Below are 19,337 nucleotides of genomic sequence, written 5' to 3'. Positions count from 1 at the left end.
TGACATGTGAAAATGACCGAGTCTGTCAGTACAGGCAGGGTCTATCGTAATATATATTATTTACTCTTTGAATCATAATTATATATAATTTATCAGTATACCAGTAATACCACACATCTCTAATATACAATGACAGTCTTCTGATGAAACACCCAGTCAACCAAGATACATGTATTAGATTACCTCATCTAAAAAGAGAAAGAATTTAATTATATACTACTCAAAAGAATTTAAGGGTCAAAAATTTATAACCAAATAAGTTTCAGAGTGTATTAGATTGATGATGTAGACTACACCAAATTTTTTATTTATTGTTCCATATTTACAAAAAACCACAAATAAACGTCACTGTATACAAGAAAGTCACATGACATGCTGTTAAAGTTGAAGGTTGTCAAACATGGATTTTACACATTAGAACATTCGTTTAATAGTGTGTGAATCCACCCCTGGCGCGAATACACTCGACACATCGTTGCCTCATGCTGTTGATCAGACGTCTGAAGAACTCTTGGGGAATGGCCTGCCACTCTGCCATAAGAAGTTGACCCAGATCATGAAGGTTGGCCGGAGGGGCATGGTTATCCCGAACTCTCCTGCCTAATTCGTCCCAGTCGTGCTCTATTGGGGCCAAGTCAGGCAGGCGAATATGCTGGCCAATCCATCCTGGCGATACCTTGTTGTCTGAGAAAGTCCGTTACCACCCTGGCACGGTGGGGTCTGGCATTGTCATCCTGCAGAACTGCCCCGCCGCCAATCTGCTGAAGGCCTGGGAGAACCAACGGCCGGATAATCTCATTCAGATAGCGGATTCCATTCAGATTGCCATCCACCACATAGAGGGGGGTCCTGTGGTGGATAGAGATGCCGCCCCACACCATGACGCTGCCACCACCGAACCGGTGACGTTGTCTAACGTTAACGTCAGCAAAGCGCTCCCCAGGACGTCTGTAGACACGAACCCGACCGTCGTTGAACTGGAGACTAAACCTGGACTCATCAGTGAACATCACTCGACCCCACTGAACACGTTGCCACCGCAGATGAAGCGTGCACCAGTGATGTCTGGCCGTTCTGTGACGTGGTAGGAGTGGTGGTCGAACAGCCTGGCGACGGCAGTGTAGATTATTGGCTCTCAGACGATTGCGTATGGTTTGATCAGACACTCGAGTTCCAGTCGCAGTCCGCAGATTGTCACGTAATCAGCGTGCAGTGGTTGTGTGTTGATGTAGAGCCATATTGGTGATGTAGCGGTCCTCTCTATTTGTAGTGCTTCGGGGTCTTCCCGAACGTGGACTATTTCGAACAGAATTCGTTGCTTGGTACCGTTGCCACAGTCGGCCAACGACACTCTGACTGACACCAAGTCTCAGAGCAACATTTCTTTGCGTATTGCCATCCTGAAGCCAAGCAATAGCCCTTCCTCGATCTTCGATAGTCAGTTGAAGTCGTACCATTGTCGAATTTGGAGTGTGCACCGTACACGAACGCAAGCTCCAATTATACGGAAATTCAGCATTGGGAACATGGAATACACGTGCAAAGTGTGCAAATGAAGCGCTTTGTGAAAAAGCAAGTTATGGGCACTTAGCAGACCTTTCGCTTTCGCCCTAATTTACGTGCAAATGTAAGCATGTTTTCGCCATTAGAACTAGTCGACAGTGTCAATGACAGTGGATTTTAATTCATTTATGGGTTGCTTAGACCCACTTTCATCAAAATGGAACAAAACCATGTGTGACATTATGGTCTAGCTAATATAATTGACATTCAGAAAATAATGTCGAAAATATCGTCTGACCCTTAAATTCTTTTGAGTAGTATATAATGTATCTATTAAATACTAGATTAGCACACTCATAACACCATCTCTTAAGTCCATGCCTGAAATCTGACATTGTGTGACATCTATAGAAAATATGTGTTGTTGAAATTTCAAACTCACTGTATCTTAAGGCTTAGACAGTAATTTAAAAAAACCACACCATTGTTTCTTTATTTTCAGTCATATCAAGATCTTGTAGCAAGACTGGAACCAGTTATACTGGTAAGAAAATTATCTTTTACTAGAGTAATTATAAAGCAGTTAATTATGGATGTTAGATATTAAATTTTGTAAATGTTTTAAAAATTGGACGTCTCTCTGGTTTTATTTATAATCGTCTCTCTGGTTTTATTTATAATCGTGGTAATAAATGATTTTTGTGAAAAGGTGAGAGACAGGTATTATTTTTCAATGGTGGCAATGGCATAAATGTTTATACGCCCGTCTATGATGGATTGTATTATGGTATGGCGTTGTCCGTCGGCCCATCCATATGTCCGTCTATTAACCTTTTCTTGTCCGGACCATACCTTGCATACAGATGCATACAGGATCATCAAACCTGACATGTAGGAACATCATGGGATGGCGGTGTGTCATGTACTATTACTAGGTCACTGTAACCTATTTTTCATGGTCTACTGCACATAACCATATATCCTTGTCCGGACCATATCTTGCATACAGATGCATACAGGACCATGAAACCTTACATGTAGGAACAACTTGGGATGATAGTGTGTTGCATACTATTACTAGGTCACTGTGACCTACTTTTCACGGTCTACTGCACACAACAGTAAATCCTTGTCCAGATCATATCTTGCATACAGATGCATACAGGACCATCAAACCTCGCATGTAGGAACAACTTGGGATGGTGGTGTGTCACATACAATTACTAGGTCACTGTGATACAAATAAATCAAATAATTTGTCTATATTCTGAACATCATATGGATTTCCATCAAACTCCTGACGGGGGTGTATCATGTACCTCACTGGTGCTCTTGTTGTGTTGAGGTTTAATGTTAAAATTTCACATTTAAGTCTGTTTCTCTCAAACTATTAGTCCTAGGTCAGTGAAACTTGGTTTATAGTTGCACCTATGGATGTTCTTAACAGTGCACTGAGCAATTTTATGGTAACTGAGACATTTAATTACCCAGAATTCTTGTTCATCTGCCAGTGCTAATTATTTGTTATATTGAGATGACACCAGGCGAGATGAAAAGAATATTTAGGCCATATGATCAATATAAAGGGGCATTCTCATTGTGCGATTAGTTGCACCGACATGTCGCATGTGATCAAATCGTACTGTAAGAACACCTAAATCGGAACGACTTTAGTCTTATACGTTCCAATTTTTGTAGGTAAAACAATTGCATGCAACAAGTTGGTGCGACTAATCGTATGATGAGAACACTGCTTAACAAAGACATTAAAATGTATACGGAAGTTCTCTATTTTGTTTTATTGTAGGAACTGGAACGACAAGAAAATGTGATGGTCATCTGCCACCAGGCTGTTGCAAGATGTCTGCTGGCGTATTTTCAGGATAAAACGTCCGGTAAGTTTCCTGTGACGGGTCTGCATGTCTACATCTTCACTTGTAACTTTTTAAAAAAATTTGTTTCTAAATTTTGTGTTTTTCTTTTAAAATATATTGGTTTGCTGTAACTCAGGCTATTATAAGAGATGAAAAGTTTTCACATTTATCTAAAATTCCAGATTTTGGTGCTACCCAAAAACGTTTGGTTCTTTCTTCTTCTTTTTTTCATGGAAATGTAAAAATTAACCCAATACATTTTCAAGACCTGCATAATTTTCCAGATTTTTCGTGCTGGTTCATTTTATCCCAGTACTGTATGTAAAAATATAATAATAATTTTACATGTGGGTTTTTATTTAGGCATTGTTATTATTTTTGACTTTGTTTAAAAAATTATATTACTAACAACAATTAAAAAGCTGAAATATGGCCAATATAAATGAATTTGTATTAATCAGCTGATTTACAGCAAGCACATTTTTAAAAGGTTTGTTTGAGTTGTAATTAATTGTTGTGCATGCATTCAACAAGTTTGCATATTTTGATGAATTTATTTGAATCAGTATGGTTTTTTTGTGTTTTATTTTGATTTTCATTGGTATGGGATTAACAAAAGTAAATAATAACAGTGTGTTTATTGTTTAGTTTTAACATTTAATAAATTAAAATATCTGTAGAAGCATATTTTTATCTAGTATGTTTAGAAACAGTTCCGCCATGATGTGTACTTGTACTTGTACAACTATCCTGGATACATTTCTGAACTACTAACGAAGTCATTCATTTTCCTTTAAGTTAGTTATTGTCAGTAATAATATAATAATAATTGTATATTTCTCTCCTCACCCACCACTTCTTCAGATGTAGTGACATGTTGTTTTTGTTTTGTTTGTGCATTCATCTGTTCATCTGTCCATCAGTCCGTCCATCAGTCCATCCATCCATCCATCCATCCATCCATCCATCCATACATCCATCCATCCATCCATCCATCCATGCATCCATCCATCCATCCATCCATCCGTCCATTCGTCCATTCGTCAGTCCATCCATCCATCAGTCCATCCATCAATCCATTCATCCATCCATTCATCCATCCATTCATTAGTCCATTCATCCATCCATCCATCAGTCCATTCATTCCTCCCTCCCTCCCTCCCTTCATCCATCCATCCACCCATCCATCTATCTGTGCCTGTATGAATGTCTAGTGGTAAATGATGAGAAAATTAATGTCCATTCATACATTGTACTTCACTATGGCAAGACTGCCAATAGTTGTTTGTTTTTACTGGATCAGATTGATATTTGGCTTGTTATTTTATCTTCTTTTTTGCACCCCTTTTGCATAGGTATGCTGATTTGTGTCTTGATTACCTCTTGGGCTATTTATACTATTACGAGTATGATCTTTTGTTGTTAGTTAATTAAATCTTTACATTTTTTAAGTAGATGGATCTGGGGAGGACATTTCTTTCTTTCTTTTTTTTAGTACATAAATATGTATTAATTATCTATTTTTAAATAGATATTTTAAAAAAAAGCTTAATATACAAAGTATAGAATAATGACTTTTTGTATTTGCATAATGACATAGCTAAGTCCGTATAATAGATATTTAATGATCCTAAACTGTATATTTTTATGCTTACACCATTCTGTTTGCATGTTTATTGCTTACTGGTCTGTGTAAGTACATGTACATGTAGGCTAAGGAAAGAATATAACATATAACTGAACTAATATCAATTTTACAGTCAACCCCACTTTGTTAGCGAATCTGATCAAAGCCATAGTCATCCCATGTCCAGGTGACTTGACATTTATTTGACCAATAAAAAGGTAGCTGGCAAAAATCTTAACATAATCATGGTTTCAGACACAAAGGTCACCTGGGCCCCCCAAAAAGCCCATGTATATTAATGTTATTAGGAACCATGTATATAACTATATATAACTATGTGTGTAATATTTTTGTTTGTGCTAAAACTGACTGTGTGGTGTTTGTCACGCATGGATATTATGTGCAATTTCAAATGTGGGTGGACCCGAGGTTAATTTTGCATGGTCTAGCAACACCTTGGCTCATTTTAAACTGTTGCTACCGTATATCGCTGTGTATTAGCCGACTCCATGCATTAGCCGACCCCCTAGTTTCACCCTCCAAATCGGCTTTAAAATTATAGACCTTGTATATAAGCCGATCCCCCTATATAAAACTAACCAAGTCAGATGTCTATGTGGTCTACAAAATGACAAAGTACATCTGCTTTCAAACATCATTTGTCACAGCAAACTTATCCGGAAGCAGTAGCCGATTTCTATTTATAGAAACGGTGTCCGGTTAATTTATTTCTCGTAAAATATAAGTACCAAGATAGCGAAATATACCTAAACAGAAATAATAATAATAGTAGTAGTAATAACAACAACCAGGGATTTTTTTTTTACATACTTTATGTCAGTAAACATTTATAGGTTACATTTTAAAACTTTATGTCCATTTCTAATTCATTTAATGTTACAAAGTAGCACAATCCACATGGTTTATTCACTGTTCATTCACTCGGGAAGATCGTCAGCAGTGAATCCGCTGAACTCGTCAGAATCATCGGCCTCGATAATGTCCCACACAGCCTGGTCTGCAGTGTCGTCGTAAAAATCATTCAGCTGATTTTCTCGAACATTCTCGATCACTTCTGCTTCTGGGAGTGATCGTACGGTGGTGTCTGCGCACATGTCGTTGAATAAACTGTCGTCTTCGGTGCCGTCCATGCTGTTGGCGATTCCTGTCTTTAGAAAGCTCCTGACGATCATGTCGCTAGGGATCTTTTCCCATGCATCTTTTACCCACTGAACCACAACTGGTAAAGGTGCTCGCCGTCTGCTTCCGTTTTTGGTGTAACTCTGCTCACCGTTAACCATCCAGTCATTCCACTCCTTCCTCACGTTTGCTTTGAATGGCTTGTTCAGGCTAACGTCAAATGGCTGTAACAAGGATGTACAGCCTCCAGGAATGACACATTGCCTCACTTTCAACTCCTTCAATTTCTTTTTCACGGCTTCACACAGGTGTGCACGGAACATATCCCACACCAGGAATGACTGACAGCCTCGTGCACCTCCGGACTGGGCCATCCACACGTCATCTAACCACTTTAACACCAGTGACTCGTTCATCCACCCTTTTTCTTGTACCGCAATAATAACGCCTTTAGGAAATTTATCCTTTGGAAATGTCTTTCTCTTGAAGATCACCATGGGCTTTAATTTTGTCCCATCCGCCATACAGGCCAGTACTACCGTGAAGTGTTGTTTCTCTGCTCCACAGGTTTTCACTTGTACCGAGTGTGTGCCCTTCGTGTCGATCGTTCGGTTTCCTGGCATGTCGAAATTCATCGGTGTTTCGTCCATATTGCCAATCTGTGCAACTGCAAACTCGAATCGTTTTCTTTCCTTCAAAACAAACTGTTGAAATGACAGGATTTTCTTATCTACTTCATCAGGTAGTTTTTGTGCGATGTGGGTACGCTGGCCTAGAACAAGATTGTTCCTTTCCATAAAACCTGAACACCAGTTTGCAGTCGCCTTGAATGTTGATTCTATTCCCAAATCTTTCCTCATCTTGCAAAGGTATAACGCGCGTTGACGAATCATAACTCGTGTCACGATGTGGCCAGTCTGACGTTGCTCCGAAACCCAGGGCTCCAACAGTTCCTCTAGTGCTAAGTTTGGGGACACCGAATGTCGTCTGGCCTTCTTTGTTTTTGGCATATAGGCAAGAACGGTTTTCTCCTTTCTCCAATTACGAACTTGTTGCTCATTAACATCAAACTGTCTTGCTGCTGCACAATTATTCGAATTTTCAGCAAACTCAATTACATGTAATTTGAAGCTAGCATCGTATGCACATCGTTTTCTCTTGGAACTCATGTTGTACTCGTATGCAATTTGTTGGTCATAGTAAATATTTATTTGACGGCTGGGGTTTTAATGCTTTTTTTTATGTGAACTCATTTTTAATCTTTTGATTATATTTTGATAGCATGCGACCCTTTAACATGAAACGACTTTCAAATTTATTACTGTTGTTATTGCAGTTAGTATTAAGCACTTACCTTTCAGTCATTTGTTTTATTCTCTTACATTCTTGATTGCAGCCACACGTTAAAAACACAGTGACTGTTTGCATTGTTGATTGTGCTAATCGGTCTTTTCATTACTAGTCGGCTATACCCTGCCATACCCAACCACCCGTGTTGATTAATCCCAAGCCGACAAACAAAACAAATGAAGCTGGAACAATTAACGTGTTCACCGGTTTAGTAAGCAGTTTTGTAATGACACGTGACCTGCAAAGTTTTCCGAAATTGTTTTGATCGGTCACCATTTATTGTTGTTTAAACAGATAAATATTACTAAATAACTTTTAAACACCAACATTTATTAAAGATGAACATATATATACAATTTTAATATCTTTTATTTGTAATAGCTTGTGTTAAAATGCAATATTAAACCTTTATGAAAGCGGAAATGCAGAGCACAATAATGACAATAGATCGAGTCGAGCCGTGACGTCACTATTCTAACTTTACATTTATTATAAAATGTTGACTCCTTAGATAAGCCGACCCCAGCCTTTGACTTGATAATTTTTGTATCAAAAAGTCGGCTAATACACAGCGATATACGGTATTTGGTATCTAACGTGATTATTTAGACACTGAGGGAAAGAAGGGAAAGAAGGGAGGGAGGGAGAGAGAGAGAGAGAAAGAAAGTGAGATAGAGAGAGAGAGAAGGAGAGAGAAAAGCAGAGAGAGACAAAAACAGAAAGAGACACACACACAGAGACACAGAGAGAGAGAGGGACAGAGACGGAGAGCCAGAGAAAGACAGAGAGAGAGTGTAGCTTTAATTTATACTGTTTTTATAATCAGCCCCTTTACATGTAGTTTATTATACACATGTAATTAGTTATTAATTAGTTTTTGATTGGTCCACCTCAGCAATTTGTACTGCACTTGCATTGTGCACTGAGCAGCAATTGGGAATAAAAACGTCTTGAGTGGACAAACGTGTTCAAGTCGTATTTCGTTACTACCACTTAGCAACAAGGGATCATTTATATGCACTCTCCTGTAGACGGGATAGCACTTACATTTGTTCAATCCCGAGTACCCGTCACACCTTACACAAGTGCCCTACCACTGAGCTACATCTCACTCCGAAAGTGAAATGAAGTGTAAAATCTCAGATAGATCACTCACATGTATATATGTTAATACATCGAGTGAAGGTTAGAATAATCTGCTCATTTAGGATTCAGGGCTAGCACTGCAATTGTCTATGATCACTTGTGAATTTCTACCAGTATTTGTGAAAATGTGTCGTTTCACAAAAATTATTTGCAAACTTTCTTTTGCTATTTTGTTGCATGCATTTCCAGTGAATTTGATATTCGCAACATTTGCAAAATAACACTAATATTTTGTCTTCTGTGTATTTTTTATTTAATTTTTTAAAATAAAATGATTATTAAAATTTAACTTTAACATTCTGATTGATATAAGAAAGCCAAAACCCTCAAAATATTCCAATCTGCCCATTTATTTTTGATAAACAGATATAGTAAGAAAAAGAAATTTGTTACATATTATAATTATTATTTGTATATTATGTTTGTTTTAATGAAATTAAAATTACATGCTTTTGGGTAACAATTTTTTAACGACTCAACAGGTAGGTGTAAGGTCACTACACCCTCTTCTCTCTCACTAACCACTAACCATTAACAGACTGTCCTGGACAGCCTAGACAGCTGAGGTGTGTGCCTAGGACAACGTGCTTGAACCTTAATTGGATATAAGCACGAAAATAAGTATTATTGGTTAACTACAAGTAATTTTAAAGTGATATATATGTTTTAACAAGGTGGGTTTTTTCACTGGGTGAGATGATAATGATTACAAAGGTCATCATCACTAAAACTCTTTTATACAATGGAATATTTCCTCCAAGCAATCATAGGTATTGAAAAGGTATGTAGAGGATTCGTCACAAGTGTTTTTTAATATGGAAAATGTTATGTGAGTACATGCTAATTGGTATTTGTCGAGGATCTGCTGAGACAAATACCGATTAACTAGACGAGGTTGATATTTTCCATATTAAAAAACACAAGTAGCGAATTCTATTTATCCTATAACACTTCTAAAATATGTGCAATTTCAAATGTGGGTGGACCCGAGGTTAATTTTGCATGGTCTAGCAACACCTTGGCTCATTTTAAGCTGTTGCTATTTGGTATCTAACGTAATTATTTAGACACTGAGGGAAGGAAGGGAGGGAGAGGGAGGGAGGGGGAGAGAGAGAGAGAGAGAGAGAGAGAGAGAGAGAGCTAAAGAGAGAGCTAAAGAGAGAGAGAGAGAGAGCTAAAGAGAGAGAGAGAGCTAAAGAGAGAAAGTGAGAGAAAAAAGCAGAGAAAGACAGAACCAGAAAGAGACACACACACAGAGACACAGAGAGAGAGAGAGAGGGACAGAGACAGAGAGCCAGAGAAAGACAGAGAGAGAGAGTGTAGCTTTAATTTATACTGTTTTTATAATCAGCCCCTTTACATGTAGTTTATTATACACATGTAATTAGTTATTAGTTTTTGATTGGTCCACCTCAGCAATTTGTACTGCACATGCGTTGTGCACTAAGCAGCAATTGGGAATAAAAACGTCTTGAGTGGACAAACGTGTTCAAGTCGTATTTCGTTACTACCACTTAGCAACAAGGGATCATTTATATGCACTCTCCTGTAGACAGGATAGCACTTACATTTGTTCAATCCCGAGTACCCGTCACACCTTACACAAGTGCCCTACCACTGAGCTACATCTCACTCCGAAAGTGAAATGAAGTGTAAAATCTCGGATAGATCACTCACATGTATATATACTCTTCAAAAGAAGAAACGCAAAACCACATTGTCGTAACATTTGGAGAATTGATTTAATTATTGAATGGTGAGTCCGATAATTACCAAATGTTGCAGGATTGTTCACAATTCACTCTAGTCTATTGTGAGTAAGTGATAGGACACACCACCAAGGTCAAGGTCATCTGGAGTCAATACCGGGTGTGGTATCCGCGTATGTTGACAACTGCCTGGCACCGCCTGCCCATTGAAGCAACCAGAGTACGGATGACGTCCCGGGGGATGGTGGCCCACTCGGCCTGCAAGGCTGCTGCCAGCTCGGGCAGGGTCTGGGGCTGTGGTTGTCGCTGTTGGAGGCGTCGGTCCAACTCGTCCCATAGATTCTCAATTGGGTTCAAATCCGGTGATATCGATGGCCAAGGAAGGACATTAATGTTGTTGTTCTGTAGGAAAGCCGTTGTGAGACGTGCTGTGTGAGGCCTGGCGTTGTCATGTTGGAACACTGCGTTGGCGTTGGCCATAACTGGAACGATGTGTGGCCGGAGGATCTGGTCAATGTAGCCCTGTGCATTCAGGTTGCCCTGCACGTGGACTAGGTCAGTTCTGCCAGTGTGTGAGATGGCTGCCCACACCATGACACTACCCCCGCCGAATCTGTCCACTTCCTGCACGCAGTTTGCCGCATAACGTTCACCACGACGCCTATACACGCGACATCTTCCATCATGACGTCGGAGCAGAAATCGGGACTCGTCACTGAACCACACCTGTCTCCATCGCAGTTGAGGCCATTGTCGATGAATCTGGCACCACTGCAGTCGGAGTCGACGGTGTTGTGGTGTTAAGATGACACCTCGAACTGGACGTCTGGCACGAATTCCTACCTCACGTAGGCGGTTCCTTACGGTCTGGTCGGATATCCTGCGCAAACCTGGTATTGCTGCGGCTGTGGAGGTGGCAGTAGTCAATCGTTCCCGAAGGTGGCGTACCCGGATGTAGCGGTCCTGCCCGGGGGTAGTGACCCGTGGTCGACCGGATCTAGGGAGGTCACGTGTTGATCCATATTGCTGGTAACGGTCCCACAGTCTGGAGATGGCGCTTGGGGACACATGGAATGCCCTGGCAACGGCCGTTCTGGATTCGCCTGCGTCTACTCGGCCGATGGCATTGTTTCTCTGCGGTTCACTGAGACGTGGCATGTCCTGGATTGTCAACTGTCGGCCAGATACAGAGGCCAGGCAATCGAACACCCTGCACTTTTATACTGTCGGTGTTCATGTTGCACGTGCAGACAACGCACGTGCAGTGGTGACATGGTTTGCACGTGGCTGCGTTTTTGCGAATATTCACATTTTGGAACTTTATTGTACAGTAGCTGCGTTTTATCGAATGTAACCGTGGGAATGTGTTTGGGACATGCAATGACCTTATATTCACAAAGCATGAACCGGTAGGAAACATAAAATCGGAGTTATAACCCATTTGTACCCTTTTGCGTTTCTTTTTTTGAAGAGTATATGTTAATACATCGAGTGAAGGTTAGAATAATCTGCTCATTTAGGATTCAGGGCTAGCACTGCAATTGTCTGTGATCACTTGTGAATTTCTACCAGTATTTGTGAAAATGTGTCGTTTCACAAAAATTATTTGCAAACTTTCTTTTGCTATTTTGTTGCATGCATTTCCAGTGAATTTGATATTCGCAACATTTGCAAAATAACACTAATATTTTGTCTTCTGTGTATTTTTTATTTAATTTTTTAAAATAAAATGATTATTAAAATTTAACTTTAACATTCTGGTTGATATAAGAAAGCCAAAACCCTCAAAATATTCCAATCTGCCCATTTATTTTTGATAAACAGATATAGTAAGAAAAAAAGAAATTTGTTACATATCATAATTATTATTTGTATATTATGTTTGTTTTAATGAAATTAAAATTACATGCTTTTGGGTAACAATTTTTTAACGACTCAATAGGTAGGTGTAAGGTCACTACACCCTCTTCTCTCTCACTAACCACTAACCATTAACAGACTGTCCTGGACAGCCTAGACAGCTGAGGTGTGTGCCCAGGACAACGTGCTTGAACCTTAATTGGATATAAGCACGAAAATAAGTATTATTGGTTAACTACAAGTATTTATAAAGTGATATATATGTTTTAACAAGGTGGTTTTTTTCACTGGGTGAGATGATAATGATTACAAAGGTCATCATCACTAAAACTCTTTTATACAATGGAATATTTCCTCCAAGCAATCATAGGTATTGAAAAGGTATGTAGAGGATTCGTCACAAGTGTTTTTTAATATGGAAAATGTTATGTGAGTACATGCTAATTGGTATTTGTCGAGGATCTGCTGAGACAAATACCGATTAACTAGACGAGGTTGATATTTTCCATATTAAAAAACACAAGTAGCGAATTCTATTTATCCTATAACACTTCTAAAATATGTGCAATTTCAAATGTGGGTGGACCCGAGGTTAATTTTGCATGGTCTAGCAACACCTTGGCTCATTTTAAGCTGTTGCTATTTGGTATCTAACGTAATTATTTAGACACTGAGGGAAGGAAGGGAGGGAGAGGGAGAGGGAGGGAGGGGGAGAGAGAGAGAGAGAGAGAGAGAGAGAGAGAGAGAGAGAGAGAGAGAGAGAGAGAGAGAGAGAGAGAGAGAGAGAGAGAGAGAGAGAGAGAGAGCGAGCTAAAGAGAGAGAGAGAGAGAGAGAGCTAAAGAGAGAGAGAGAGAGAGAGAGCTAAAGAGAGAGAGAGAGCTAAAGAGAGAAAGTGAGAGAAAAAAGCAGAGAAAGACAGAACCAGAAAGAGACACACACACAGAGACACAGAGAGAGAGAGAGAGGGACAGAGACAGAGAGCCAGAGAAAGACAGAGAGAGAGAGTGTAGCTTTAATTTATACTGTTTTTATAATCAGCCCCTTTACATGTAGTTTATTATACACATGTAATTAGTTATTAGTTTTTGATTGGTCCACCTCAGCAATTTGTACTGCACATGCGTTGTGCACTGAGCAGCAATTGGGAATAAAAACGTCTTGAGTGGACAAACGTGTTCAAGTCGTATTTCGTTACTACCACTTAGCAACAAGGGATCATTTATATGCACTCTCCTGTAGACAGGATAGCACTTACATTTGTTCAATCCCGAGTACCCGTCACACCTTACACAAGTGCCCTACCACTGAGCTACATCTCACTCCGAAAGTGAAATGAAGTGTAAAATCTCAGATAGATCACTCACATGTATATATGTTAATACATCGAGTGAAGGTTAGAATAATCTGCTCATTTAGGATTCAGGGCTAGCACTGCAATTGTCTGTGATCACTTGTGAATTTCTACCAGTATTTGTGAAAATGGGTCGTTTCACAAAAATTATTTGCAAACTTTCTTTTGCTATTTTGTTGCATGCATTTCCAGTGAATTTGATATTCGCAACATTTGCAAAATAACACTAATACTTTGTCTTCTGTGTATTTTTTATTTAATTTTTTAAATAAATGATTATTAAAAACTAACTTTTAACATTCTGGTTGATATAAGAAAGCCAAAACCCTCAAAATATTCCAATCTGCCCATTTATTTTTGATAAAATGATATAGTAAGAAAAAGAAATTTGTTACATATCATAATTATTATTTGTATATTATGTTTGTTTTAATGAAATTAAAATTACATGCTTTTGGGTAACAATTTTTTGATACTCAATAGGTAGGTGTAAGGTCACTACACCCTCTTCTCTCTCACTAACCCTGGCTAACCATTAACAGACTGTCCTGGGCCAGCCTAGACAGCTGAGGTGTGTGCCTAGGACAACGTGCTGAAGCCTTAATTGGATATAAGCACGAAAATAAGTATTATTGGTTCTACAAGTATTTATAAAGTGCTATATGTTTTACACAAGGTGGGTTTTTTCACTGGGTGAGATGATAATGATTACAAAGGTCATCATCACTAAAACTCTTTTATACAATGGAATATTTCCTCCAAGCAATCATAGGTATTGAAAAGGTATGTAGAGGATCGTCACAAGTGTTTTTTAATATGGAAAATGTTATGTGAGTACATGTTAATTGGTATTTGTCGAGGATCTGCTGAGACAAATACCGATTAACTAGACGAGGTTGATATTTTCCATATTAAAAAACACAAGTAGCGAATTCTATTTATCCTATAACACTTCTAAAATATGTGCAATTTCAAATGTGGGTGGACCCGAGGTTAATTTTGCATGGTCTAGCAACACCTTGGCTCATTTTAAACTGTTGCTATTTGGTATCTAACGTAATTATTTAGACACTGAGGGAAGGAAGGGAGGGAGAGGGAGAGGGAGGGAGGAGGAGAGAGAGAGAGAGAGAGAGAGAGGAGAGAGAGAGAGAGAGAGAGAGAGAGAAAGTGAGAGAAAAAAGCAGAGAGAGACAGAACCAGAAAGAGACACACACACAGAGACACAGAGAGAGAGAGGGTCAGAGACGGAGAGCCAGAGAAAGACAGAGAGAGAGAGAGAGAGTGTAGCTTTAATTTCTACTGTTTTTATAATCAGCCCCTTTACATGTAGTTTATTATACACATGTAATTAGTTATTAATTAGTTTTTGATTGGTCCACCTCAGCAATTTGTACTGCACATGCGTTGTGCACTGAGCAGCAATTGGGAATAAAAACGTCTTGAGTGGACAAACGTGTTCAAGTCGTATTTCGTTACTACCACTTAGCAACAAGGAATCATTTATATGCACTCTCCTGTAGATGGGATAGCACTTACATTTGTTCAATCCCGAGTACCCGTCACACCTTACACAAGTGCCCTACCACTGAGCTACATCTCACTCCGAAAGTGAAATGAAGTGTAAAATCTCAGATAGATCACTCACATGTATATATGTTAATACATCGAGTGAAGGTTAGAATAATCTGCTCATTTAGGATTCAGGGCTAGCACTGCAATTGTCTATGATCACTTGTGAATTTCTACCAGTATTTGTGAAAATGGGTCGTTTCACAAAAATTATTTGCAAACTTTCTTTTGCTATTTTGTTGCATGCATTTCCAGTGAATTTGATATTCGCAACATTTGCAAAATAACACTAATACTTTGTCTTCTGTGTATTTTTTATTTAATTTTTTAAAATAAAATGATTATTAAAATTTAACTTTAACATTCTGGTTGATATAAGAAAGCCAAAACCCTCAAAATATTCCAATCTGCCCACTTATTTTTGATAAACAGATATAGTAAGAAAAAGAAATTTGTTACATATCATAATTATTATTTGTATATTATGTTTGTTTTAATGAAATTAAAATTACATGCTTTTGGGTAACAATTTTTTAACGACTCAATAGGTAGGTGTAAGGTCACTACACCCTCTTCTCTCTCACTAACCACTAACCATTAACAGACTGTCCTGGACAGCCTAGACAGCTGAGGTGTGTGCCTAGGACAACGTGCTTGAACCTTAATTGGATATAAGCACGAAAATAAGTATTATTGGTTAACTACAAGTAATTTTAAAGTGATATATATGTTTTAACAAGGTGGGTTTTTTCACTGGGTGAGATGATAATGATTACAAAGGTCATCATCACTAAAACTCTTTTATACAATGGAATATTTCCTCCAAGCAATCATAGGTATTGAAAAGGTATGTAGAGGATTCGTCACAAGTGTTTTTTAATATGGAAAATATTATTTGAGTACATGTTAATTGGTATTTGTCGAGGATCTGCTGAGACAAATACCGATTAACTAGACGAGGTTGATATTTTCCATATTAAAAAACACAAGTAGTGAATTCTATTTATCCTATAACACTTCTAAAATAACATTTTCATATGATATTTAGTAAATTACAGTACTAAAGTCGCCTCCATGGTTAATATTACGTCATCACGATTAGCACAAATTACTTGGATGTCGCACATTTTAACTGGTGTACAGGTCTTGGTGGCTTGTAAACAAATGACCCATTCACAGCAACACATTATTACTGAGATACCTTGAAAATATGCATATACCTTTAAATGTGCATACCATTATTAACCAGATTAATACACTAAATTATCACATGGGTTTATGAAATGGATATCATGGGTAAGTTATAGGATAAATAATAGAAAGATAAGAACATTACCAAGAAGAATGACGGTGCATTTCTTCTAACCTTTAACTTGACAATGTTAAAACACTACAAAGGTAGGTTTGGGGTTTTTTTCAAAATGTATTTTAAATTATTCTGCGTGTCTGTGTCTTTTAAAACTTTTCTATCTTGCGCCACGTTGACTGAAGAGTGAACTAATTTAAATGTAGTTTATTTAGAACAAGTAATCTAAATAAACTACTTTCTAGTCACATAATATCAGTTGTGCATTGAAACCTTATTGTGTTAGGGTTGCTAAGTATAATAAGTAATTTAGAATATTAATTAAAATAATGTGAAATAAATTCATCTATTCAGGTATTCTGGATACTATGCTTTCTTGATTTTCTGGCTATATATTTTAAGGGCTTGCACCGTATTTATGAAAGTGCATGTTGATTTTTGGTTATTTTCTGTCATTGTACATGTACATAATATTATATTTGTGTCATATTATTTGATGTCTTCATGGCTGAACCTCATTCAGGTATTTGTGTTGGTAATTGATTATCATATTTCGATGAGTCTGACAAATTAATATATTTACTTTGTTTTGTAGGTCTAACAATATTTTCACCTAAAACTGAAGGTTCATATAATTATTAATTGTAAAGAATATACATTTGAAAATTACATATTTTAACAAATTTGTTTTTATAAAAGCCTGGGGTTAATTGAAATTTATTATTGTTTTATATTGCAGTGCGTTTTCAGCTTAATAAGGAAATATTATGTATTAAATTGTTTGACAGAAATGCCCAGAAAGAAATACTTTTTCTACAATATGCTTTTAAAAAATGTATTATAAAAAATAAGAAGAAATGAAATAGCTTCATTTACTTTCTCATTTTATTTTAATTAATACTTAACTAAACATTTTATCATTTGACCTTTATAAACAAATTCCATTTCCATATGTTAGGTATTTTTTGTTATAATCGTTTGGTGTTTTTAACTGTGATTTCATGAATAAAAATCAATACATTGCTAAATTCTTTTTCTTTTTTAAAAATAATAATATATTCAATGCATTATGATAAATAAAAATATTTCATTTTCCTTCCTTCTCCACCAAATTTTTAGAGGAAATTCCACATGTGCCTGTTCCATTCGAGAAGGTTGTAAGAATGCATATGACAGGCCGAGGTTGCGACTGTGAATTCATTCCATTGATGAGGTGGAGTAAAAATTAGTGTGTGCTCTTCAGTCACTGTGCTTCAGTCTGTAGATAGATTTTGTTCTCAACTCACAAGGAGCAATCCAGCCATTTATGTAGCCACGCCTACTAATATACATGTAGCCATTTTCACCAATGAAGCCACTCCCACTAGTGTCACCATTTCTACTAAATGTACATGAATATTCATTTTGATTATTAATATTGACATAATTTATTTTAAATTGTGTATGGGCAGTTCAATGTTGTACTCATCAGTCACTGTCTATTATTTACTGGTAGATTGTGTTGCAATACCACAAGAAACAATCCAGCCCCACCCATGCAGCCTTATATGAATATTCATTTTGAATATTACTAACATTGTTTTAGAATAGTCTGTAGCAGACATGGTTACTTCGATTAAGCACACAGAACTAATTCAATCACTCCAGCCTTGGCCTGTGAGAGTATTCTAGTATGTAAATATGATAATTATCAATAAATTGTTATTACATTTTGTCTGTTCATGATTTTTTTTTTTTAAATTGTTTAATCTATCTGCCCAGATATGACCGTTCAACAGCACTTTGGATATGGCTAAATTTGCCAGGCTTTATGAATATTTATAAACAGTAGGAGAAAGCTGGATTGGCCCTTGAGGTTAACCTTTATAATAATATTGTGCCAGATTTGAACAGTATTATACATGTATACGATAATATTTGTTTGAAAAATTCATTGCTTTGTGCAACATATACCTACTATCGATTTTCAATGTAAACATTTTAAGATTTAAGAATGAGAAATTTTAATATTTGATTAAAGAATGAAACATTTGTTTCACAGAGTTACTGTCCGAACCAAAATGTTAACAACTACCAAAAATTACTCTCCTACCTTTAATTACCGTTACATTTCCCCAAAATTTTGTCCACACATAAGTTGTGAAAAAAAACATTACAGTGACAGAGATTCCACATAGAGACTGTAACGATGTCTCCAATATCGACTTTGCTGAGATAGCATAGGGCAAAATACATGCAGTTTTCTGCCGTCTGCCATTTTGCTTTTTTATGGAATACTCTTCAAGAGGGGTGAAAGCCTCCAAAGTATGTGACATAATTAATATAAAATAAATGATATTTAGTGGTATATTAAACAAACAAAAAATAATTTTAAAAATTAATATGATGTCATCACATTTGCTTTTATATCATAACATGTTATGACATTGCTAGATTAAGTCATATCATTTCACCCCTCTTGGAGAATATTCCATAAAAAGTCAAAATGGCAGCCACACAAAATTACATGCTTTTTGCCCAATGCAATCTCAGCAAAGTCGATATTGGTGACATAGTTATCATCTAGTATGTGGAATCTGTGTCATTGCAATGGTTTTTCCTAGATTCCTAGGTAGGAGAGCAATTTTTTGTAGTTGTTAACATTTTGGTTCGACAGTAGGCATTTTAATATTGTTTAACATAAACATTTTGAACACTTTGCATGCTAACCTAAACGAAAAATATCTACCCTGTTGGTTATTGATAAGAGTGTACCTATTGTAAAACACAATAACTTAATGAATTCTAAAATGTTTTTAAAACCAAAAGGTTTTGTCAATAGTTGAGTGACCACTAGAAAACATTCTATTTATTGCTATTGAAATTGAAAGAAACCTTGATTTTTAGTGTGTAATATTTTTC

General features: G+C 37.2%; 1 protein-coding gene across 8 annotated transcripts in view; it reads left to right on the top strand.

The window, feature by feature from the left end:
• The window catches only part of LOC121368088 (6-phosphofructo-2-kinase/fructose-2,6-bisphosphatase-like), an 87,935-nt gene that overhangs the window by 53,742 nt on the left and 14,856 nt on the right, over positions 1-19,337 (top strand). For 4 of the 8 annotated variants that reach the window (XR_005957474.1, XR_005957473.1, XR_005957472.1 and 1 more), the window contains exons 11-13: positions 2,006-2,047; positions 3,311-3,398; positions 17,556-17,649. Coding sequence is in view for 4 of the 8 variants with exons in the window: in XM_041492637.1 (XP_041348571.1) it covers positions 2,006-2,047; positions 3,311-3,398; positions 17,556-17,665 (240 nt within the window). In the remaining 4 variants the exon portion in view is untranslated. Of the gene's footprint in view, positions 1-2,005; positions 2,048-3,310; positions 3,399-17,555; positions 18,558-19,337 lie in introns of those variants that run through there. The other 4 variants (XM_041492636.1, XM_041492635.1, XM_041492638.1 and 1 more) reach the window with 2 other exon arrangements.

Source organism: Gigantopelta aegis, chromosome 3, assembly GCF_016097555.1.
Source record: "Gigantopelta aegis isolate Gae_Host chromosome 3, Gae_host_genome, whole genome shotgun sequence".
In the NCBI taxonomy this organism is placed as follows: domain Eukaryota; kingdom Metazoa; phylum Mollusca; class Gastropoda; order Neomphalida; family Peltospiridae; genus Gigantopelta; species Gigantopelta aegis.
This window is presented reverse-complemented; position numbering and strand designations above follow the sequence as displayed.